The sequence below is a fragment of the Tamandua tetradactyla genome, chromosome 13 (assembly GCF_023851605.1).
Source record: "Tamandua tetradactyla isolate mTamTet1 chromosome 13, mTamTet1.pri, whole genome shotgun sequence".
NCBI lineage: Eukaryota > Metazoa > Chordata > Mammalia > Pilosa > Myrmecophagidae > Tamandua > Tamandua tetradactyla.
Window position 1 is genome coordinate 48,914,080 of NC_135339.1, and position 24,372 is coordinate 48,938,451.

Here is a 24,372-nt window from a genome sequence, read left to right on the forward strand (position 1 = left end):
CTTTATTAGTAATAATATTGAGAAAAATGTCCATTTAAACATACTCAAGAGCAAAGAGATTCAGAAGAATTTACAGCCAAGCTGATAATGTATCAAAGTCGAACACCTAGAATGCAGTAAATAATTAATAATTCAGTTATTAATAATATTAGCATTCATATTATTATTTCTCAGTAACTAAGCTAAGATTTCTGGATTCATTCATCCATTCATTTAGTCACTCACTCAGCAAATATTTTTGACTGCTGCCATGTTGGTGACAATAAGGGGAGGGCTGAAATCAGGAGTCTTAACCAAATATTCTAAAACTGAAAGCCATCTACTCATTTTCAAGAGTGCTGGGCAGATTTGAAGGTGACTTCATGGTAATTCAACAAAATGGAAAATTAACTCAAGAAAGGAACAAAAACCTATATCAAAGCAGCCAATGTTACCTCTTTGCAAATTCTAACCATCATTTATTTACCTCCACAAATTGGATGAAACCATATATAAACCAGAACCAACTTGAATTTCTGGCTAAGTCTTCGCTGTGTGGTTTTTTAGAAAAGAATCTCCATTTGAATAATCCTCCTACGGGAATGCAAATACAAATGAGTCTAGAGAATACCACAAATAAGTTCTATATATTAAGCAAACAGTGAGGCAGATAAACCTGACTGGGGAGTAGATGGCATAATTTTCCTCCTGTTTGATGGTTCGGCCCTTCCTCTCCAATCTCGCAAACCTTTGCCCTTTACTACCAACACAGCCTTGGTCTTGCCACTTCAAGATGTGGATGTCATCAAGGGAAGGCACTGGAATCTTCCTATCATAACTTCTCTTATAAATGTAAGTGATCTTCCCTTTGAGCATTTTTAATTGGGATGCATGCATATTCAAGAGTTTATTAGCCCTCCTTTCACAAACCTTTATTATTTCAGTTATTTATGATAGATATTTGTCATTTCTTTCTTCGGCATCTTTAACATAGCATATTGTGTTTGAAGATGGGTGTATAGGGTGGAGCTGAAACAGAAATTCATTAGCACCAACACTAAGAGGAACAGACTCTACTTGAAAGCATAATTTCAAAAACAACGTTGGGGTGGGCTGTGGTAGCTCAGTGGCAGAGTTCTCACCTGCCATGACAGAGACCTGGTTCGATTCCTAGGGTCTGCCCATGTGAAAAAAAAAAAGAAAAAAACAACATTGTTCCTTATAGATTTCGTGAACATTACCAGTTTTGTTTTATGCATAAAGAAACGAAATTTTTAAATGTAATTTAAATGTCTTTCCTCAAGTGAAAATGTGCTAATTAGTCATTGTACACACACTTATGGCTCTATTGACCCCTGTTTGGATTTCTGGATGCAGGCTGGATTAGGGAAATTATCTAGTGAACCAGGGACAAGCGCCATGTTCTTGTTCTTGCAAATTCTTTTTCTCCAAGGCAGAATTTATCCCACGCACATGAGATTTCAAATTATTTCTCTTTCCAAAATTCTAATTAATTTTAGTTTTATTGGTTGCAGCCTAACCTTTCAATTTTCTGTTATTTTCATCTTTCACACAAAACAATGTGTTAAGGAAAGGCAGTCTTTGGGAAGAGAGAAAAAATCAAACAAAAAAAGATAAAATATTATAATAACAGATGTGTTTTGGGGGGGTTGTTTTTTGTTTTACATGGCACTGGGAATCGAACTCAGGTCTCTGGCATGGCAGGGACAAACTCTGCCTACTGAGCCACCATGGCATGCTCAACAGATGTGTTTTTAATTAGGACATTGAAAGGAAAATAAAAATCATTTTCACAGATAGACACCACAGCCAAGGACCTATGTTCAACTGTGTATTTTAGCCATCTTTATAACTGAATGGACAGCCATAATTATATAATTTGCTCAGTTATAATTTCAAGATACCAGAAATACCATAGGCCTTCTTATGGATTTTCATTAGGCTATTTTTGCAAAAGATCCCTTACCACTTCTAATATCACCTAGTTCTTTGAAAAAGTGCAGAAAAAAATATAAGCTTTTAGAGTATAGGGACTATCATTTTGTATTTCCCAGGGTCAAAGAAGAGCTTTCAATGTATTTCATTTTAATTCATTCCAATGTATTGGACAGGTACTAAAACAATAAGTTCACATAAGATGAAAACATTGTGGAGAATATTAACTTTATTTATTTGATACATCTTATGTTTTTGTACAAAAAAAGGAAATGAAAAGCTGAAAGAATTGTCTGGATTATTTAGCTAACCCTTAAATATGAGAAGTCAATAGTGTAGAAATCTTTCTAAGATTTGAGCTAGTTTGCAATCTGTAAAGGCCTGATAAATTTAAATATAGTCATAGTATTTGTACAAGAAATCATAGCTTTGATATCAATATTAATATTAATAATAATGCATTTACCAGAACTCTCCGAGGTGTCCATTAAAGTTTTGTTAATAGGGATTGTTTATACAGCTATGGCCCCTGAGAGATTCCAAGCAAGCCTACACACCCATGGCATGGTACTGTCAATTAGTAAGATTGAGTCTTTCATCCAATACTGAGTGAGTTTGGAGAGGTGCATAACTTCTCCACCTGTTCCAACAAGCGATGCACTTTCCTTTACTATAATTTGCCTAATTAACAAAAGCTTTCCCACCCAATGAAGCAGATCTTAGTATTTAGACACATATGAATAATTCTTTGTTTCTGAAAAATTTGAGTATCAGACCATAACTAATAAAACAGAAACTTCTGTATCATATTTGAAAACACCTAATTTTCCCTACCCTTCTTTATGCTGGAGGATGAAAGAGATTCAGTTAATATTTAGTGAAGTAGAAAATTGAAGCATGCCTCTATTATCTGGTATTACAGATGGGGTTTAGAGCTAAATTGTCATCATTAACCCCTTAGGCATCCTAAGGGGTTAGTAGGCACTCTACTATGCTTAAGGTAATAGTTAAATAGTTTGTCAGTTTGTGGTCAACCATACACAAAGAAATCAGATAATTTAGATGAAATGAATAAATTCCTACAAACACACAATTTACCTAAGCTGACTCAGGAAGTGACAGATGATCAAAACACACCTATATCAAATAAAGAGGTTGAAACAGTACCAAAATCCTCCCAACAAAGAGCTGGCATCATTGATGAATTCTACCAAACTTTCCAAGAATTAACACCAATACTGATCAAACTTTTCTGAAAAAATGAAGAGGAGAGAACTCTTTTCAACTCATTTCATGAGGTTAGCATTACTCTGATATCAAAGTCAAATAAAGACATTGCAAGAAAAAGAAAGCTACAGAACAATTTCCCTTATGAATATAAATGCAAACATCCTCAATATAATACTGGCAAACTAAACCCAAAAGCATATTGAAAGAATGATATGCTATGATTAAATGGTATTTTTTCTAGAAATGCAAGCATAAAAAAAATCAAGCAACATAATACACCACATTAATAGGATAAAGGAAAAAAGTCACATGATCATCTCAACTGATTTTTAAAAAAGGGGGCATTTGACAAAATGCAACTCACTTTCATGATTAAAACACTCAGAAAAATAATATCCTTAGCATGATAAGGACATTTATATAAAACCCAGAGCTAATATTGTACTCAATGGTAAAAAAACGAAAGCTTTTCCTTTAAGATTATTAACAAGACAAGGGTGCCCATTTACACCACTGCTATTCACCAAAAGCAAGAAAAAGAAATAAAAGATGTCCAAATTTGAAAGAAAGAAATAAAACTATCTCTATTCACAGGTGACATGAACCTATATAAAGAAAATCCCCAAGAATCCATAAGATAATTAATAAACCTAATAAATTTATTGAGCAGAATTTTAGGATACAAGATTAACATGCAAAAATAAATTATGTTGGGCAGGTCATAATGGCTAAACAGGCAGGGTTCTTGCCTGCCATGCCAGAGACCTGGGTTCGATTCCCAGTGTTTTTGCCCATGCAAAAAAAATAATAATAATAAAATAAAACAAAAAAATAAATTGTGTTTCTATATACTGCCAATGAATATCTTTTTTTTTTTTTTTTTTTTTAGCATGGGCAGACACTGGGAATCAAACCCAGGTCTCCAGCATGGCAGGCAAGAACTCTGCCACTGAGCCACCATGGCCCGCCCTACCAATGAATATCTTAAATGGAAATTAAGAAAACAATTCAATTTACAATAGCATCTACAAGAATAAAATATCTAGGAATAAATTTTATCAAGGAGGTGAAGGACTGGTACACTGAAAACTACAAAACCCTGCTGAAAGATATTAATGAAGAATTAATAAACGGCATACCATACCATGTTTATGGACTGGAAGACTTAATATTGTTAAAATGCCAATACTACCCCCAAATAATCTACAGAAAACATAGGAGAAAATTTCATGACTTTGTACTTGGAAGTGATTTCTTAAATTGACACTAAAGGCATGAGCAACAAAAGAAAAATGGTCTTCATCAAAATTAAAACTTTTGTGCATCAAGGGACATTATTAAGGAAGCCACAAAATAAGAGGAAATAGTTACAACCATATCTCTGATAAAAGTTTAATATCCAGAACCTATAAAGAATTCCTACAACTCCACTATAAAAAACCAAACAATCCAATTAAAACAGGGCAGAGATTTAGCATAGACATTTATAAATGGCCAATAACAATGAACAGATGTTTAACCTCACTAGCCATCAGAAAAATGCAAATCAAAACCAATGTAAGGTACCACTTCACACTCACTAGGATAACTATTATTTAAAAAAAAAAAAAGGGGGGGGGGCAGGCCATGGTGGCTCAGCAGGTAAGAATGCTTGCCTGCCATGCCCAAGGACCCGGGTTCAATTCCCGGTGCCTGCCCATGTTAAAAAAAAAAAAAAGAAGAAGAACACTAATGCAAGGTGTTAATAATTGAGTGGTACATGGGGACTGTGTATTTTATGCATGATTTTTCTATAAACTATACCTTCTCTAATTTAAAAAAATAAACAGTCAAAAATTATAATATAGGTACCAGGGTCTGGGGTTGAGAAAGTGAATGGGGGAATTAATGCTTAATTGGTACAAAATTTCTGTTTAGGGTGACAGAAAACATATGGTAATGGATGGTGGCAATGGTAGTGTAACTTTGTGAACGTTATTAACACCACTGAATTATATATTTGAATGTGGTTAAAAGGACATTTTAAGTTATATATATGTCACTAGAATAAATTTAAAAAAAAAAAATAAAGGACTCTACAATACAGTGAACCCTAAAGTAAACTATAGACTATAGTTAAAAGTACAATTATAATAATAATTGTTTCCTCAATTGTGATAGAGCTAGCATACCAAAGAAAAGTGTTAATGATAGGGGAGGTGTATGGGAACTCTGTATTCTCTGCATGATTCTTTCGTAAACCTACAACCTCTTTGATAAAAAGAAAAATGCATTCAAAAAAAAAGTATTGATGAGAATGTTGACAAACTGGAATGTCTGTATATCATTGGTGGGATTGTATAATGACAAACAGTTTGGCCATTTCTCAGAAAGTTGACACAAAATTACCATATCAAACCACAATCTCATTGTAACCATATACCCAAAAGTACCGTAAGCAGGGATTCAAATAGGTGATTGAACAATAGCCTAAAGGTGGAAGCCCAAGTGTTCATAAATAGACAAGTTGAAAAAGAAAATGTAATATATATATATATATACACACATTCACACACTATGGAATATTATTCAGCTATCAAAAATAATGAAGCTATGATGTTTGCTACAATGTAGATAAACCTTGAAAATATCAGGTTGAGGGAAAAAAGTCACACACAAAAGGACAAATATTGCATGATTTCACTTGTGTGAAATACCTAGAATAAGGAAATTCATAAATTCAGAAAGTAGATTACAAGTTTCCAAGATCTCGTGCAGGGATAGAGAATGGGGGAGTTAATACTTAATTATTACTGACTTTCTGTTTGGGGTGATGGAAAATTTTTGGTAACAAATGGTGATGATAGTAGCACAACATTGTAAATAAAATTACTACCACTGAATTGTACACTTCAAAGTGGTTAAAATGGGAAATTTTGAGTTATACATGTTACCATGAGTTAAAAAAAGAGTTTAAAAAAGCTAAGAAAAGAAGAAAGATTGTGGAGCTACTGAAATTGGCCACAATTTTTTGGTCTGTGGGTCAGTTTTCCTCTGCCAAACTGCTGTTTCCAAATTTCTTCTGACCTCAAGAGTTGGGAGTCATGACTGCCTCACCTTCCCAATTTAGTTACAATGACTCACATCCCTATCTTCTCTATTGTTCACACCGTCTTTTCATAAACATGGCTTCATCTGACCCTACTAGTCATTCTGTGGGTTGGGAAGGCAGATTTAGTATCGGATCTTGTCAACTAGAATGCTACTTCCCCAAACTAGCGATCCACTAGTTTGAAAATGTTGCTGAACCCTCTCGGTAGCAATAGGCACTCAGACGCATGATGGATTCAGTCAAACTGGCTATGAGGCATCATGCAGACCATATTTTCCAACCTGTGATTGCATCATGGCATTTGGTGTGTCAGGAAAACACCCTGGGAGTATGTGTCACGGTTCCAGGTTTCCTCATTTCCAGAAGCTTCCTGTCTTTCACCTCTCAAGTTTCTAACTGTCTCTGCAACCATATGTCTTTTTTCAGCCTAGTGCCAAAGACAAAACTTCAGGAGTTCCTCATCAGAAAGGAGTCCTCAGGAACAGGGGAGGCTCATCTAACTAGGTAAGATCAAGATTTGAAGCAACCCCAAGGCAAGTTGGGGCGGCAGTCAAGGATAAAGATGTTACACCGAGGCTGATGGGATTCCCATCTGGCTCTGTCAACTAGGGCAGGTCTTAAATCTCTCTAAGCCTTTGTTTATTCAATAATCACATGAGGACAATAATAGTACTGCATTGAGGAGTTTCTGTGAGGTTTAAAAACACGCATGAAGCATTTAGAACATTGCCTGGCACAGAGTAAGCACTCCATAGATATTAGCAGTTACTGCTCTCAAAGCTTAAAAATTTTAGCGGTTACAGATACACAATCATCCTCCACCCTACAACAAACGTGTGGGAAGCTATTTAACTTCAAAAGCAAATTCTGCATTCTGGAAGCCAGTGATTGGCGGTTGCAGTCAAGGCTTCATAGTGCTGTTCTCCTGCTGTTTCTTAGAATAAGAAAAACAGCGAAAGCATTTATTAAGAGCTTGCTCTGTGTTGAGGGCTTTACATATATTATGTCACTGAATCCTACTATAAAACCGTGAGGTAGGTTATATGATTACTCTAACTTTACCAGTGAGTAAATCAGGAGACAAAGCTATTAAATAACTTGCCCAAGGTCAAAAAGCGTGTTCGGGGTTGAGGCTGGACTTCAAATTCAGGCCGTTGGACTTCCGCCCCGAGATGCTGAGCACACAGCACTGTGCTCTTGTGGCCAGCCTTTGAAGAGACATAATCATTGGCAAGAGAGTGAGACAGCACAATTTCACATACCAATTTTGCCTTTGGATGTTCACTTGAGAAATAGCCATGCCACTAGAAGGTGATTGCAAGCCTATGGATCTGAAGTTTCATTTGTTCATTAACCTTGTTTTGTTTTTTGTCTTGTTTTGTGGGACCCTGGTCTAGATCAGGGGATAAGCCTACCCTGCAGCTTTGCCATGGTATGGAAACTTCCCATCTGAACCTTTAGGTGTTCTGGCAACTCACAGGTGAGTCAAGACTTTAAGTTATTGAAAAGCTTAGAGTAAAATAAGACATAAAAAAAATAAGCCTCTGTACTAGATACATTCATTTCATTTTGAGAACTGGACTGTGTTAAAACATTTTCTATGTATGGAAAAATAGATTAATAGTGCTCCAAGATTTGCTCACTGAATTTTTTCCCTTCCACATTTTCTCAGCTTTCTTGGGTATTATTCAAATCTGTTTTTAGGGCTCTATTTTCATTTCATTAGTCAACTTTGGTGGATAAAATTAATCTGTGACTATTAAATGTTTTATGCCAGGCATTCCCAGGATGTGGCTGTTTTTAACAACAACATGTTTGCTTTGTGGAACTTTAAATGTTGATGGATTAATTGATTTTCAAAAGGAAGTGAATCCTGAAGTGTTGATGAATATTGTAAGTCATGGAAATTTCCAAAAAGCATCACATAAAGCAGGATTAATTGGTGGTGAGATTATCAAAGGTCCTGGTATAGCAGAAAATTTCTGATAAGGAAACAGGTAAAACATAGATGGTTTTTAACATCTCTATAAAATATCAAGCTGCATAGAGCTGGTCTTTGGGCAGGATAAATAATATATCCTAATAATAAAAAACATAATTCCATTTTTTATAGATCACTCCTCTTTTGAATTAATATTTTAGGAACAATAGGCCATTTTAATGTCGTATATGAATGCCCTCTACTTATCTATGGTTTTATTGTCTTTAAATCAAGAGATTTCAAATCAAGTTCTCAAAAGACATTTGGCCTGAGAATCTAGATTCTTCAGAAAGAATGGGCCGATACTAACTTCTTCCCACACAAAATATATATACATATACTTGCCACTAACTGATATTTTCTAATGTCCTATTTATATCAAAACTTTATGCAGCAAATTTTTACAATTACCTGGCACAACAGACCAGATAATTCATCCCAAAAAGCACACAGAAGATGCTTTGTTCTTTTTCTTTTGACATCCTTTAGAGAAGAAGCTCAGCTAATGCCTACATTTTTTTTGCTGGACAGAGTGAAATCATCACCTATAATGGCTATCCCAGTGAGGAGTATGACGTCATCACGGAAGATGGGTATATACTTAGCGTCAACAGAATTCCCCATGGGCAAAGAGAGTCTGGAAGCACAGGTACAAGATAAGTCTCTCCGGAAAAAGAGGTCTGAATATGTCTGACATTCCCTGCTGGCTGTTTAGCAAGGGAGTGGCTGATTCATCAAAATTAGTTTGGATTATTGGATTAGTCTTTGAAGGGTTAACAGGTAGGCTCACTTACTCTCTTTGAATTCTCTAAAGACAGGCAAGAACCTAAAAATACAAAGGGCAAGACTGATCTTGCTAACTATCCTCAGACAAGCTCATTAGTGTATAAATGCAAAGGTGGAGACCAACGTGTTGCTAGCTTATGACTGATTTCTCATGTGGAAAAATTGAATGTGTCAGGAAAGTGGATTTCCTCACTACCGTAAAGAGATTTTCCGGGTACCCCAAAAGAGTTTCTCCTGACTCCACTGGAATCACTTTGCTTCCTCTGCAGGATAACTAGTTAAATTAAATAACTATGACATTTCTGAAACTTTTTCCAGGAATGAAAAATGTAACATTTGCATATGTTTTAACCTAAGGGGTGGATTATATAGTGACAGAAAATGGTGGCGTTAAGGCCTGGATTCTAGAATGAGAAGGAACTAGTCACCCAAAGGCAGGGAAATGATGTTCCTTAAAAAGGGAACAATAACTGCAAAGCCTCTGTGGAGGGAGAAATGAGTAAGCAAAATACCAGCAAAGGCTTGAGTCTCAAGTCATTTACTGGCAACTGCTTGCCATGTACACACTGCACCTTCTCTCCCATCATCCAGCCTCAATGCAGTGAAAACCATGGTGTTCAACAGTCCCCCTTAGAAAGAAATCTGCAGTCATTCAAGTGTTTCAGAATGAAAAACAGGGTAGGGCAAGGATGGGGTTCCTATACAAAATACATCTGAATTTCAGACAAACAATAAATAGCTTTTTAGTATAAGTATGTTTTTATTGGTCTGAAATTCAAATTTAACTGGACAACCTGGAGTTTTTTGTTTCTTTACCTTTTGCTAAATCTGGCTGTTCCGGGTATGGGGGAAAAAAGAGGTTGTGAAATATCAAAGGAGGAAGCTTTTATATAAAAGGTCTTGCTTAAGGAGGGAAAGTTTTAGAAAGATTTGGAATTGCAAACCAAATTGCATTTGTTAAGTGTACAATAGGTGTTTTTCCATGAATTAAATCAGTTAAGCCTCCCAGCAACCCCATGAGCTGGGTGTTATTCATAGTCACCATCTCACATGTTGAAACTGGAGCACGGTAGGTAATGCGACTGGCCCTACACAGACAGCAAGTGGCAGAGCTGGGATTCAAACCCAGCAACCTGGCTCCAGAGCCTGTGCTCTTCACCTCTGGATGGTGCCCTTTCTGGACCTTCCACCCAGCTTTTTAAAATCTCCCTGGAAGTTCTTTCCCTTGGAAATCTGGGACTTCGTAGAGAGATGTTGAGCTGATTCTACTACTCACATTTTCAGATGCTCCCCAGTACGCAGAGGCTGGGAATGTGGATAAAACTTGGTGACAAACTAGTCAGTGCCCATTTATGGTCACCTCCTTTTCCTCTCTGGAAGAGACACAGGACAACATCAAACATGCTAAATTTCATGTTTCTTTTAAGACAAGCCTGGCGTATATAACATATACCAATATATAACATATATATATGTACACACATGTAGTAGAGCAGAGCAGTTACAAACACATGCTTTGGCATGAGAACAGAACTAGGCTTGAGTTCCTGCTCTGTTCCTTGTTAGCTGGGTGACCTTGGGAAAGTTCAAGCTTCAGTTTTTACATCTGTAAAATGAGGATCCTCAAAGTAGCAGCTACTTTTTACAGTGATTGTAGGAATTAATGAGAAAATGCATACAAATCAGTTGCACAGCATTAAGTACAAAGAACGTGATCATACTTTGCTTTAAGTTATATGATTATATGGCTCTACATTAATGACAAAGGGAAAAAGCAAATGCTGCTTTTAGGTTCTACTTTTTTTCCTGAATATGAGCTTCTATCATGTTCCAGAGATGCTCTATTTATCATAAATGATTCTCTAGCTCTATCTGTCTCTATTTCTATCTCTATCACACACTCTCTCTCTCTCTCTCCTTCAAGGTCCCCAGCCAGTTGTGTATTTGCAGCATGCCCTGTTTGCAGACAATGCTGTCTGGCTTGAGAACTATGCCAATGGCAGCCTCGGATTCCTTCTAGCGGACGCAGGTTACGATGTTTGGATGGGAAACAGTCGGGGGAACACTTGGTCAAGAAGACACAAAACATTCTCAGTGACTGAAGAGAAATTCTGGGCCTTTAGGTAAAAACTCAAGAGAATTTCCTTACAAATTATAGTGTTGATAATAATAATCTATGCATCTCAGAATCGTATAGCTCCTTGTAGTTTCTACCAACATCTCAAAGGAGAGAAAAAGCCTGCAAATTTGACTTCCAACGACTCTTCCACAGACAAATTTTACCATTTGAACAAGATCATTTGAACACCCAATTCTGTATAATCACATTATATGTTTGCCTCAAGGAACATCTCAGGAAATTCTGTATGGTCAAGGCCTACATTCACCCAAGCAACACGTATTGAATGCCTATTTATGCACCATTCTAGGCACTGAACATCCAACTGTGAACAAGACAAAGTCTAACCCTCATGAAGTTTATGTTGTAAAGTAATGTGTTTACACATTTTTTTCTCCTGAGCAGAAAAGGTTTTGCAAAGATGATGCGTATCATGCTGTATTTTTGCAAAGAAACCATCATTAAGACCACAGAATACCATTTTCAGGCAAACTCCAATGTGAGGTTTTTAAAACCTTTTTACTAGGCAATGAAGAGGAATCTTTTGCTATGTTGATTCTTTTTGGGAGTGTTTCTTTGCCAGCGCCAGAGGCCAGGCCAATCCCACAATGGACTTCCCTTCCTCAGACCTGAGCTTCCTGTTTGTTTGCTTGCAGCTAGAACAGTGTGCATACATATCATGTCACTGAGGTATTCGGTATCCACTGACTGGTTGAGAGGAGAGGAAGACAGAATAAATTATTATGGTTGAGCTCTGGGACAGAGGTAAACAAATCAGGAAATTTTTTTTGTATCACCTATATTTGGCTGAGCATTTGGAACCTGCTCACTTTAAGGAAATTACAACAATTCTCTTACCCTTGGGAGTATCAGTCTAGAAATTTCCTCTATTGAGTTGTTTTTTATAAACAGCTCTCTGGCTTATGGGACACCTGACTTGACTAAATGTTACAGAGGGCCCTTTCTCTTTTTTTGTATTAATGCAAGCTAAAGTGGTTCTATAGGGTTTTGGTATATGTTGAATTTGTCTTTATTTGGGCTGAAACATTAATAATAGCTACATTGCATTAAGTGCCCTCTGGCAACTAGAGGTGTTTTCATACTAGTCCATCCTATGACAACCCTGCAAACCAGGAACTATCACATTCATTATACAGAAAAGAAAACTTGGCCTCAAAATATTTAAGTAACTGACTGAAAACTACTCAGCTGATAATTGGTAGAACCATGATTTATAACCAGTCCTGTTTTCAATTGAGAACTAAATGGTTCTAAGAGTCTTGATGTTCCTTGGAGAAGTCAGAAATAGAGGCATGCAAACTAGATGGAGGAAGAAGAGAAAAAGAAATGTAAAGCAAGAGAATGATGAAGAGGGGATGATATGACCAAACTTAAGATACAGGTCTTAAAATCCATTCCTGTTATTGGGAAGTAAAATATTAACATACAGCAAACTAAAGCTGCAATAGCCCAGATTTGATTGGATAAACAATAAAATAAACACTGAATAGGTGGACAGCACAAAATTCTGAGTGTAGAAAAGGAGTGAGCGAGCACTTGGAGCTTTAAACTTAGTGGCAAGTATTGATAAACATCTGTTTTATTTTGCAGTTTTGATGAAATGGCCAAATATGATCTTCCAGCTATAATAGACTTCATTGTAAATAAAACTGGTCAGGAGAAGTTGTATTTCATCGGACATTCACTTGGCACTACAATAGGTATGTTTAGAAGGGCAGATATTATTGGAGTCATGCAAGGGTTCGCCATTAAAGTGGAACAGAGTGTCATTTATAGCATGTGTAATTCTCTAGCCTGTGAGAGACAGATCCCCTTGTGTCCTAAGGCCCGAGCACGCCCCTCCCGGCATGCCCAGGACTGTGGCTATGTAGACCAAACCTTTCCCCATTCTGTGGTTATAGAATCCCATTTTTAATGATGACATAAATTTCCAGGAAAAATATGGGCCCAAAATCCAAAGAAATAATTCTAAAGAGCAAGCTTCTAAATCCTCTCTGAAAAAGTAAAGCTTAGGTCCATGAAATACCCCTGAGGAATGGTACATATATATAAATAATGCCTTTCTCACAACCCCCACATCATACTTAAAAAATAAATGGAAGGATTCCTACTTATATTTGAACAAATTGAGAAAATATGGTTACATATTGTTTGTGGGTTGGAAGACAAAACTCACTATAATAAGTCAAATGTGAAGTCTACTTTTTTTTTTTTTAACGTAAAAACACTTAAATGTAAGCACCAATAGAGGACATTTTTTAAAAAGTTCAAGACCCTGCTTTTTGGAAATTTACTCTTTGATGAGTTCCTAGACCTTTTGGGAAGAATTCAATAGTCCAGTTCCAAATAAAAAGGAACCTATACTGATAAAAAATTGAAATTCTTATTGATTTTCCATTAAAATATGCCATTTTAGGGGATTGTGTCATGTAGAAAGGCACTATTTTTGCTTGGGTAGAATTGTGCAAAAGATAATAAATATTCTTGTAATGTTCTCATTATCGCCATTATCATCAAAAGCAAACATATATTGTTCAGTGCTTTATATTGATTCTTGGGCAGTTTACAAGCTTGAGACAGTGAGCATCAGAGAACATATACTATGTTTTCTATATCAACTGAGTATTATCTGACTCACAGGAGACCCCCCCCCCCAAAAATGCCACTAACAGCCAAATAATTATCCCATGGTAATTAACATTTATTGAGTATTTATTATACATAGAACTCTGTGTTCAGGGCTTTTCATATATTATCTTCCCCTAATCTTCAGATGGGAATAGGAAATAGAAGTTTAGAGACATCAAGTTGCTCACGATCCTATAGTGCCTAAGAGTCAGAGCCTAGATGCAAACCAGGTCAGTGGGGTGTTTAGGCACTGTGCAAAAACCACACAGGGGAGGGAAAGCTTGAGATGGAGTTAGAAAAATGGGCAGGACTTAGATGTGCTCTTATATCTGGCCTGCAAAGAAAACATGGAGGAGTGAATCATCAGTGTCCTGTGCGCAATTAGAGCGTGACACTTTTCAATGAACACTCCTGGTATTTTGGGTAGGGCAATTTTTGTTATGTGGGAAGGGCCCACCCCACACTTTGTCACGTATTTGGCTACCCAAGCTTCAGCCCACTAAGTGCCAATAGAGCTTCCAGTCAGTGTAAGCCCCCCAAAACCCATCTCCACACATTTCCAAATATCCCAACCCGGGGAGACAGTCCTAGGCATGGTTTAGAGTCTTTGTATTGTTCAGCCAGTCATTTCAGTTCTTTTTTCTGGCCCAGTCTCTTTTAATATTTCAACAAGAATTCCAGAAAAAAGTCTCTGCTAATGGCTTCTTACACACACACACACACACACACACACACACAGGCCCCTAACGGCACCTCAGGTAACTAAAATACAGATACTTCCCGTCATTTTTCCTGTGTTGTGCTGCTCTCCCCCCTTATCTCCCCAAGGCTATAAAAATGGTTGCAATGCTATCGATGACAGAATAGCGCAGATGGATAACTTACTGTGACCCCGGAGGGCCCAGGGCAAGTCCCTTCCCTCTTGGAATCACAGAGGGGTCTGGGGGGTTGGCCAGCATCCAGTGAAGCACTGGAAGCAATGAGTGCTCATTCATAGCGAAAAAGAAAACCTGTGGGATAACTGGATGATCAGAAGGAACAGGTTGATTCCCCTCCCTTGGACGTGGATTCCTTACTTCTGGAAGCTCTGTGACTCGTTCCAGCATCTCAGAGTTGGGGGTAAAATGACAACGTTACCAATTCACCCCATGCCAGGGAATGAGGTTGCCCACAGGTCACTCCAGAAGCAGCTGCTTCAACATTTTGCGTCTCACCTTTTCCTCACCAGTACTCCATCTCTCCAACCAGTTTAAATTGCCCATCAGGGAAATAAGAGGAAATTGGGGACCTAGAAGTAGAGAAGACGGAAAGCAACTTGTCTCTGCAGAATAGCTCGGCTAGAAGAATTTCACAAGTCATCCCCAAGATCAGGGCAACAGAAGGATAACACCAAATCAGGGCCCCACTACTGTTACTAAACACAATACATAAATATTTCTAATTTTTAAGAGCTTGTCTTGCCTCCTGTTCCCTCAGGGTTTATAGCCTTTTCCACCATACCTGAAATAGCGCAGAGAATCAAAATGAATTTTGCCTTGGGTCCTATGGCCTCATTCAAATATCCCAGAAGTGTTTTTGCCAGTTTTTTTCTACTTCCAAATTCCATAATCAAGGTAGGTACCTTCTTTTGCCAAAATTTATTTGAGTATTTCATCTTGGATTTTTGATCCTTATCACATTAAAAATTGTTATGAAGCAAAAGTATGAAATTTAGGTGAAATCTATAGAAATCAGATTCTGTGCATGTGCTTATGTACGTGTGTGCCTGTGTGAGTGCATGTCTGTACAATTGTACCTAGAGCCCTTGTCTTCAATTTACTATATTCAGTCATTGATGTGAATCTCTAGCTGGAATGAAGGCAGCATCAGTAGAGGGTCTATTTACAAGTTTTCTTGTGGCCTTCAGTTGGGCAGGTAATGGATTCACAATGGCAAAAAATGGAAGACTCTTTTGGAGTTAGACTTGACTTTGGAGTTACACCTGTCCCTGACTTTGATGTCAGAAAAGCCTGACAGATATATCCCCTCCCATCTGGGAGCTTGTTCTGATTTACTAGAGCTAAAAATACAGAGTCTAAATGTCTTGCGGCTCAATTATTCATTCCGATATTTACTGTCTATTTTCCAAGGATTAGAAAAGTAGTTCAACTGCCCATTGTAAATTTATTCACTGAAAGGTATTTTTTCCTGTTTGTTTTTTTGTTTCTTTAAAATTGGCATTGCCACAATGAATACAGTATTTTACCAAAGTTGCTTATTCAGTTTGGAGTAAAGGATAAATTGGACTGGAGCTAAAATTAGGTCAAGGAGACAAGCTGGGTTCACAGTAATTCACATAAATTAAAGTTGAGGCTCTGGCTATGGATGGTAGTTTTGGGAATAGAAAAAAATCTATATTATTGTGAGCCAACAGAGGGAAACTTTCCATGACCTGATGATTGATTTGATACCAGTTAATTGTTTTGCTTACTATAAGCACAGTGAGGTAACGTCCTTTTTGTGTGGCTAATAATTACACTTCAAAGTGTGCTATGATCAGTAAGTTCTGAATGTTTCCTACAATTGGGCAGGGTTGATCAGGCTGATGTGTTAAATTAAATACAGAGGCAGACACACCTATCTTGAAATAAGCCAGTTTTGTATGTGTATTGTTCTGCCTACATAGCTCAGGACTGAGGCAAAGAATGTTTCTGACTTTCACATTCAATTCCCTTCCTTACTGCCAAATTTCCTGCCACTAAGTCCCATTCCCGTCCCCCACATAGTCTCTGATTCAGAACTTCCACTGCCCACTGATGGTCCAGAGAGTCAGAGATGCCTACCCATTCTTACTTTCCAAATTTTTTAGGATTTTTAACTGTACTGCCTTCTATCACAGCATCAAATCTTTCCTGCCCAGTGGCTCCTCATTTTAGTGCTCAGATTTCTATTTTTTAGCAGGAGAGCTAGCTATTTTGGGAAAATAATATAAAGCCAGAGTGCTGATGCATAATAGGGAAAAGCCTGATCTTCTTTCCTATCCAGGGCACTGTCTAACCTTCAGGAAAAATTTTTTTGAGAAATAAATAAATATAAAAATTTTTAAATAAACAAAGTGAATTTGGGGGTTGGGAGGGACCTTACAACAATCTTCTTTTAATTAATATGTGTTCTCCACTTGGATATGGATTCATAAGTCACATTCCCTCACTGTCTTGGTCTCTATGACCGAACCATCAAATAGAAACATATCCCCAAGTGTGGTTCATGCCTGGGATGAAGGAAATGTCAGGAAGTCTGAAGATGATCCTTGAAAAGGTAATTGTTTGTTTTGTTTTGTTTTTTAATTTTACAGGCTGTTTTTGGTACCAAAGGTTTCCTTTTAGGATACGAGAAAGAGAAGTTACCTCCTGCCAGAATTTGCAACAATAGAGTACTCTGGGCATTATGTAGTGACTTTATGTCCTTATGGGCTGGACCCAACAAGAAAAATATGAATATGGTATGTATAGTGATTATGGGATTATTTGATAATTTAAGAAATTTCAGTTTTCCTTTGATTCATTTTGATGCATCTATTATATTGCCTAAATCCATATGGCATTCTAAACCCTCAAAAATAGAGATTCATTGTGCATAGAAGATCAGATATTTAAGGAATCTGAGTGTCATGAACTCAGTCTGCCAGGAGAGTGAGGATTGGAGAGGGGAATAGCTGTCAAACGTAGGAGAATGTTGGTGCCATAATGGGTAGTATTTTCACATGCTCGCAATCAACCATCACTTAACTATAGTTAATTTGCACTAACAATTAATACAGTGCATTGAAAAAATCCTAGAAAAGAAGAGAAGCACATGCAAGCATCAAGGCTTATTTTACATGTGTCTTCACTTTTGAGTGATTTGGCCTCAAATAAAACTCACGGCTTAACCTAGAATATAAAGGACAGTATGGGAGGGAGATGGGACCTACTTCCTGTGAAGAAGCAAGAGTCCTGTTTCCTGTTATGTAGAATTTTGAAAGAAGAAGAGAAAGAGGAGGAGGAGAACAGTTTACATTCACGACCTACTATGGTTGAGTGGTTTTCTCTGCTGTTTTCCAAAGGCCAGCCAATAAGACTTACAGCGAGGCCCCAAGAAGATAGCTGTTCTCCACTTGTCCCACTCACATTCTTTAAGAAGCTAAGTTGTGTTGGACTGAAAACAACGCAATATCATTATTCAAAGACTGCTTGCTAAAAAATAGATTTTTTATAGTCCCCTTGAGTCATTTCATTATATCTAAGACATGGAATTACAATTATAATTTTTCCTCTGTATAATATTTGCCAAGTGTGAAATACAATGCATATGGAAGTGATTGTGTTTTTCTTTTGCTTTTCTTTTACAACATCTTATTTTAGCTTCACAAGAGTCCAGCAAGTTGGTAGTATAATTTTCAGTATAGTCACTGAACAGATGGAAAAATAGACACTTTAAGTTGTTAAATAACTTGTCCAAAGACACAAAGCATATAATTAACAAAGTTAGGGCCTGAAATTCAGGTCTTCTGCTCTACTGGCCTGTCACTGTGCCCCTGTATGTGCATACACACGCACACACACTCACATGCAGCACTGTTCTAGTTGCTTTGTTCCATTATGTTCATTGTTATTCCTTCTGCTTCAGTCAGCAAATTACCCCACAGCTTCAGAGCTGGTGGAGGTTTACCTCCCAAGGAACCCATCCCACTAGCTAGCCCATAATTCACTCACATCCAAGTGTCTGATTTGAACACATCTCTAAATGATTCTGCCTCACCATTTTCAAGATTCCAATATTTATTTACTGGTTCTTAGCACAATCATTCTCTGCATTTAAAAGGCATGATTTACGATAATTGGTGATTCTTGCTGTAACGAGTGATTTTTTTCCTTCAGAGTCGCATGGGTATGTATATGTCACATGCTCCCACTGGCTCATCAGTACAGAACATCTTGCATATAAAACAGGTAAAGTCTAAAAGGAAAAATATTCCAATCTTTATTTTCAAGATATATTTACAGACAGAACTGACCTTGTTAACAGGCCTGCTCTAAGAAGCATTGCAGCTAGCTTCCATTTTATCCCATCACCATCTATATGTTCTGATTTCCCTAGATTTTATCAAAAAGAACAGGATATAGTTAAAATTAAGTAGATAACACAAATGAATCCCATCTTAAACCAGCCTTGTAAAACAGACCCCTGAGCTGAGACAAGACATTAGCCGGAGAAGCCTCAGGAGAGCAGAAGCTTCTCCAGAAAGGAGCCATCTGGGATTTAACTTCCTCCTTAGTTTTCCATTAGCCTTTCCTTCCAAACACAGGAGGCCACGGCTTCTCTCCCTCTGTGGGAGCCCATTTTTCAAGTGGCAAAAAGGTATTCACATCCTCCTGGTTATCCAAAAGTCTTATTTTATTACCAGTGCACAGTGTTTTTCTAAGATTTGCTATTAGCCCTCATGATTCTTACTCTTGTCAAAAGACAAATTAAATAGAAAAAAAGACAACTAGGAGTCAAGTTTGTCTGTAGATTACAGCGATTTATTCCTGAATAAATTGTCTTGCTGCAGCAAGGATGCCTGATCACATGTAAATCTGGAAGTAGTTTTGATTTTCTAGGCATGGCAATAATTTCTATAGCCCTAGAAAGGAAGTTGGTTTGACTCCTCTTGACTGGACAGGGGATGTCCTATCTGATGGGGTGAGTTTAGGGTAGGTAGGCTTTGTTTTGTACTGGGGGTCTTGGTCAAAGGTAATGGACCAGGGGCTTGATTGGCTATATGGGTCAGCTGCCTTGATAGGGTTTTCAAAATTTAAAAATATCAAAAGGCAACTCAAGAGGTAGCTCAAAGAAGAAGTAGGGCACAAGTTTAGGGACTCTGGCGGTTCCCCAGAGCTTTCTCTATATAATATTATTACTCTTATTTATTTCAGCTTTATGGATCCAATGAATTAAGAGCTTATGACTGGGGAAATAAAGTCGAGAACATGCATCATTATAATCAGGTGAGCTACCCTATGTGACTCCTAGACAGCGGTTTAGGTAAACTATACTAATAAATTCATTGAGAGGGAGAAAAATCCTACCTGGCAATTGGCATTTGCACTGGAGCTTTTACACACACACACAAAAATAGTCTAATTTTAATCTTTATTCTTTGCAGAAAATTTAGGGAAAAAAGCACATAGAAAGGAAATTAAATTATGTGTAATCCCTCCATCCAGAGATAACTAGGAATAACAATATTTTGGTGTATTTATTCTAATCTGCTTAGCATCATACTGCCCTTATCAAGAGATAAAAGCATACTGATTATCCAGAGATAATCAATGTTATTGAGATGTTTTTAAACACAAATTTAATAGTTGTATAATAATGTAATGTAAAGTAAATAAATACACACTTCTTGATGCTAATGCAAAAAAAATCAGGATTCCACATAGAAGTTAAGAGTAGTATGCATCCTTGAAGAGCTGAGTCTTAAATATTGTTTTTCACTGTGATTGTATGCATCAAATTCATAGACTCATTCATCCAGTGCTTTTTAATCATTCCTGTTGTCACCCTTTCTGTTCCCACAGGCAGGGGGCTGGGACTTCACTCATTGACTACGCACATTAAATTACATACTCCCAATGCATTTACTCTTCCCCAGATTAACATATTTGAAGCTCTTTATTGGTGCAAATGTAGATCAGTTAAGTTGTTTTTGAGCATCAAATGAGTCAATCAGAGCAGTCCCTTTCTCGATATAGATTGAATTGTTAGCGGAATAATTCTACTAGTCCTTATGACAACTACAAGAGCCAAACTATGAACACCTTATTTTAATCAGCTTGATTAAGATGTGATTTGTATATAATAAAATTCACCAATTTTATGTGCCCAGTTGAGTGAGTCTTGACAAGCATTCCATCACAATCATGACATAGAATATTCCCATAATCCCCCTCCACCAAATCCATCAAAAAAGTTTTCTTTTTTTAATCCACAAAAAAAGTTTTCCCCTGCCTCTCAGACTATGTATGTTTGCAAATGTATATTTCTTCAAATGCTTAGAAAAGGCTTAAGGAAAAAACTTTAAAGTGATTACCTTCAGAGAGAGGAAGAAAGGAGAAGAGAAGTGGATGGGCATGAAGAAGTAAAGGAGGACTCTCATTTTGGACTATACTTCTCTTTTCTTCATTTTTTTTAGTGAGCATGTTCTGTTTATATTTTTTACACTGACAAGAAAATAGAACAACAACAAAAAAAACCACTCAAAAGCCTGTATAGTCAAATTCTAAAGAATGTGAGAGTGCCAACATCCTCAGAATTTACCACCTATTCCTGGTCCAAACCTATAATGTTTGTAATTTTAGATCATTTGCAGCTGATTTTTATTATATCCCCCTCAGAGTAAAAGGACTAATCTCAACAATTTGCCTTCTCCTCAAATTTCCAGTTCCATCTCTGTTCCCACTTTTTATGTTTTATTGAAAATAAGAGTATTAACTCTTGTAAATTCCATGAGAACAGGGATTTCCCTCTGTATTGTTTTTGGATGTTTTCTCACCCAGAAGAGTACCTGGCACTTTATAGGTACTAAAAATATATTTGTTGAATAAAAGAAATGTCTTAACTTCCCTCTTCCCTACTTGAGAATGTGAACTCTGATTTTCCTTCCCTTTTTGATTGCTTCCTTTTTATTCTTCACTGGTTACTCTTCCTCCTACCTCTCTCAAATTGTTGGCATTCCCTCAGTGTCTTAACAGAGCTCTTTATCCTTCTTTGGAAGAACTAGCCATCCCCGTAGCTTCATATATCCCTTTCTCTAGACCATCCATACTACTGGTCTAGATTTTTTTCAGCACCTACCTCCAACCTACCCCTTCTTCAATTTATCCACTGATGCCAATCCAATCTTCCTAAGACAGAGCTCTGAAAAATGATCATGCTTTGCCCCCTAAACTTCTGAAAGTTGTCCAAATACTATAGCCTGGCATTCAGACTTTTCACCTCCAACCTTATATCCTACTGTGCTGCCTCACACATTTTGCTCTCCAGGCATTGCAGACAGTTTGCCCATTCCTGATCAACATCTGTACACTCTTTCTATCTATTGGGGTGGACACCCTCCACCCCAATCCCTGCCTGTCAATCAAAATCCAACCATCCTTCAAGAGTCATTTCAAATTATTTCTATTTATAAAGCCTCCAACTGGAAATAATTTCTTCCTTGTCTTTACATTCATTGTGCGTTGGGAGTGTTTTATAGCATTTAACACTACACTCTATACAAATGTTTAGCTATCTTGTCTTGCTCACTCTTTTGCAAGCTCCTTGAAGGTAGGGACCACTGCTGCTTTCTTCCTTATCTCCTAAGGTACCTAACAGAGCTATGATCATAGTAGATACTTATTTAGCAAACTTTCCATTTATTGCAATGGTTGTTGCTATGAGGACCTTTCTCCATGAATTCTCTTTCTTTCCTCTTCCATAGAGTCGTCCCCCACTGTATGACTTGACTGCCATGACAGTGCCTACTGCTGTTTGGGCTGCTGGAAAAGATGTCCTTATAACACCCCAGGATGTGGCTAGGGTTCTACCCCAAATCAAGAACCTCAGTTACTTCAACCTATTGCCAGACTGGAACCACTTTGATTTCATCTGGGGCCTTGATGCTGCTCAACGGGTATACAGTAAAATCATAGCTTTGATGAAGGCATATCCCTAAATGCCATATATTCACCTCAGTTAAAAGTTGCTTCCCAGTCCACAAAGGTGTCTAGGACAAATACTAACTAGCCGTTAGGTTGCCCCCAGTACCCTCCACCTGGTTGCTGTTGGTGAAGAGTCTCCTTTTTCTTCATAAGAAATGTCCATATCTGAAATTGTAGAATCTCATTCAGTCAAGGTAAGGCTCTCTCTTTCATCCAAGATGAGCTAGTAAACTCTTCTTTGCTAAATGCTCAATTGGGAAAGTAGTTAAAAGGGGCCTTTTCGTTCTTATTTCAAGTAATATACACACATATTAGCAGTGGCTTCATGCAAAAAAAATACTCCCACCTCCTTTGTCAAATGATTAAACATAATCATAGGATTACTGGGCTAGAGAGTAAGACCTCATCAAGGCAGCCATCTAAGAATATAATTTTGGGGTTCTGTTACCTTGTGGCTTACCTGAAATCACAATTACAGCAATCACCTTATGGTCAACTAAAACAAGCCATGAAATAAACCCTAACCCACATCAACAAGCTGAAAGAAAACAACATAGTGGAAAGCTAATAAAATTCAAATATTTCAGGAGTTTGCTTCTTCTGCTGTTCCAAGGTAGAAGAAATGAGACAAAATTGAGAATAATGGGGTAAACTGAATTACTAATTTTTAAAATTGTCACTATTGGCCACTGTTTTTAAAAAGTGTCTTTGAAAAGTAAAGTAATAAAGTTGTTGAATAATAGTGCATTGTCACTCATTGACATCAGGCAACAGTCTTAACTTATAACACATGGGAAATAATTTCTTCTTGTTTTGCTCTGAAGATAAAGTGAATTGATATGCCCTTATGTCTTCATTATCAAAGTAGATTATACTACTGCATTTGTACCCAAGTAACATTTAAAGCCGCTAGCAGAAAACCTAACCTGTAATCAGCAAGGGAAGCACTGGGAAGAGCCGACATTTCAGTCTCTAAGCATGCTGGACATTGATTCTAGAGTTTATGATAAAGTTCAAAGAGTAGCATGGAATGCTGGCCAGTTTGAAGATTGGAATTTGAGAGTCAATTCCTCCATTCTTCAATGATGTGAACTTGAACAATTTCTTTACCTTCTATGAAGATGTAATTACTGAAAAAGAGTTTATGACTCCCAGGGAATTATATGCAAATGATGCACATACATACCTTCAACAGTTTATTTTAACTTAAAACATAAATGTAAATTAGTTCACCATTATTTGTGTGTAGAATGAAGTTTGATTTTTTTATATGGATTTCTAGGTTGGATACAACCTAGGTTGGTCTTTAAGAAATAATCCATGAGTCATCACATTCAATTTTTAGTTTTAGTATCTTTGAAATGGAGTGAAAATTTTAAAATATTTGGGAAACAATGTCATATGCAAGTCCTTCTATATAGTTCTTTCTTTATTAGAGAGGTTGTGGATTTATGAACAATCATGCATAAAAAATACAGGATTCCCATATACCATCTTATTATTAACACCTTGCCTTGGTGTGGAACATTTGTTACAATTGATAAAAGTACATTTTTATAATTGTACTATTAACTATAATCCATGGCTGAACTTAGGGCTCACTATTAGTGTAGTGTAATTCCATGAATTAAAAAAATAATAATTGTCACCATATATACAGTCTAACATTTCCCCTTTTCACCACATTCAGATATATATTTCAGTAATGTTAATTACATTCTCAAAGTTGTGCTAACCATCACCACCATCCATTACCAAAACATTTCCATCATTCCAAATGGGAATCCTGTACATTTTAAGCCTTAACTCCCCATTCCCTATCTCTAACCCATCCCCTGGTAACCTATGTTCTAAATTCTGATTCTATGAGTTTGTT

General features: G+C 37.1%; 1 protein-coding gene across 4 annotated transcripts; it reads left to right on the plus strand.

Annotated features, from left to right (window-relative positions):
- Positions 1–745: 745 nt before the first annotated feature.
- LIPN (lipase family member N) lies at positions 746–23,227 on the plus strand. 4 transcript variants are annotated; one of them, XM_077125356.1, is made up of 12 exons: positions 746–831; positions 6,683–6,760; positions 7,654–7,736; positions 8,034–8,149; positions 8,769–8,886; positions 10,948–11,146; positions 12,754–12,863; positions 15,268–15,404; positions 17,126–17,272; positions 18,690–18,761; positions 19,728–19,799; positions 22,277–23,227. In XM_077125356.1, the coding sequence occupies exons 4-12, from the start codon at positions 8,045–8,047 to the stop codon at positions 22,508–22,510; spliced, it is 1,194 nt and encodes a 397-aa protein (XP_076981471.1). In that variant the 5' UTR covers positions 746–831; positions 6,683–6,760; positions 7,654–7,736; positions 8,034–8,044; the 3' UTR covers positions 22,511–23,227. The 4 variants fall into 4 exon arrangements, with proteins under 4 accessions (XP_076981471.1, XP_076981472.1, XP_076981473.1 ...); XM_077125357.1 differs by lacking the exon at positions 746–831 and having other exon boundaries at positions 6,651–6,760; XM_077125358.1 differs by lacking the exons at positions 746–831; positions 6,683–6,760 and adding an exon at positions 7,150–7,290.
- Positions 23,228–24,372: the final 1,145 nt, after the last annotated feature.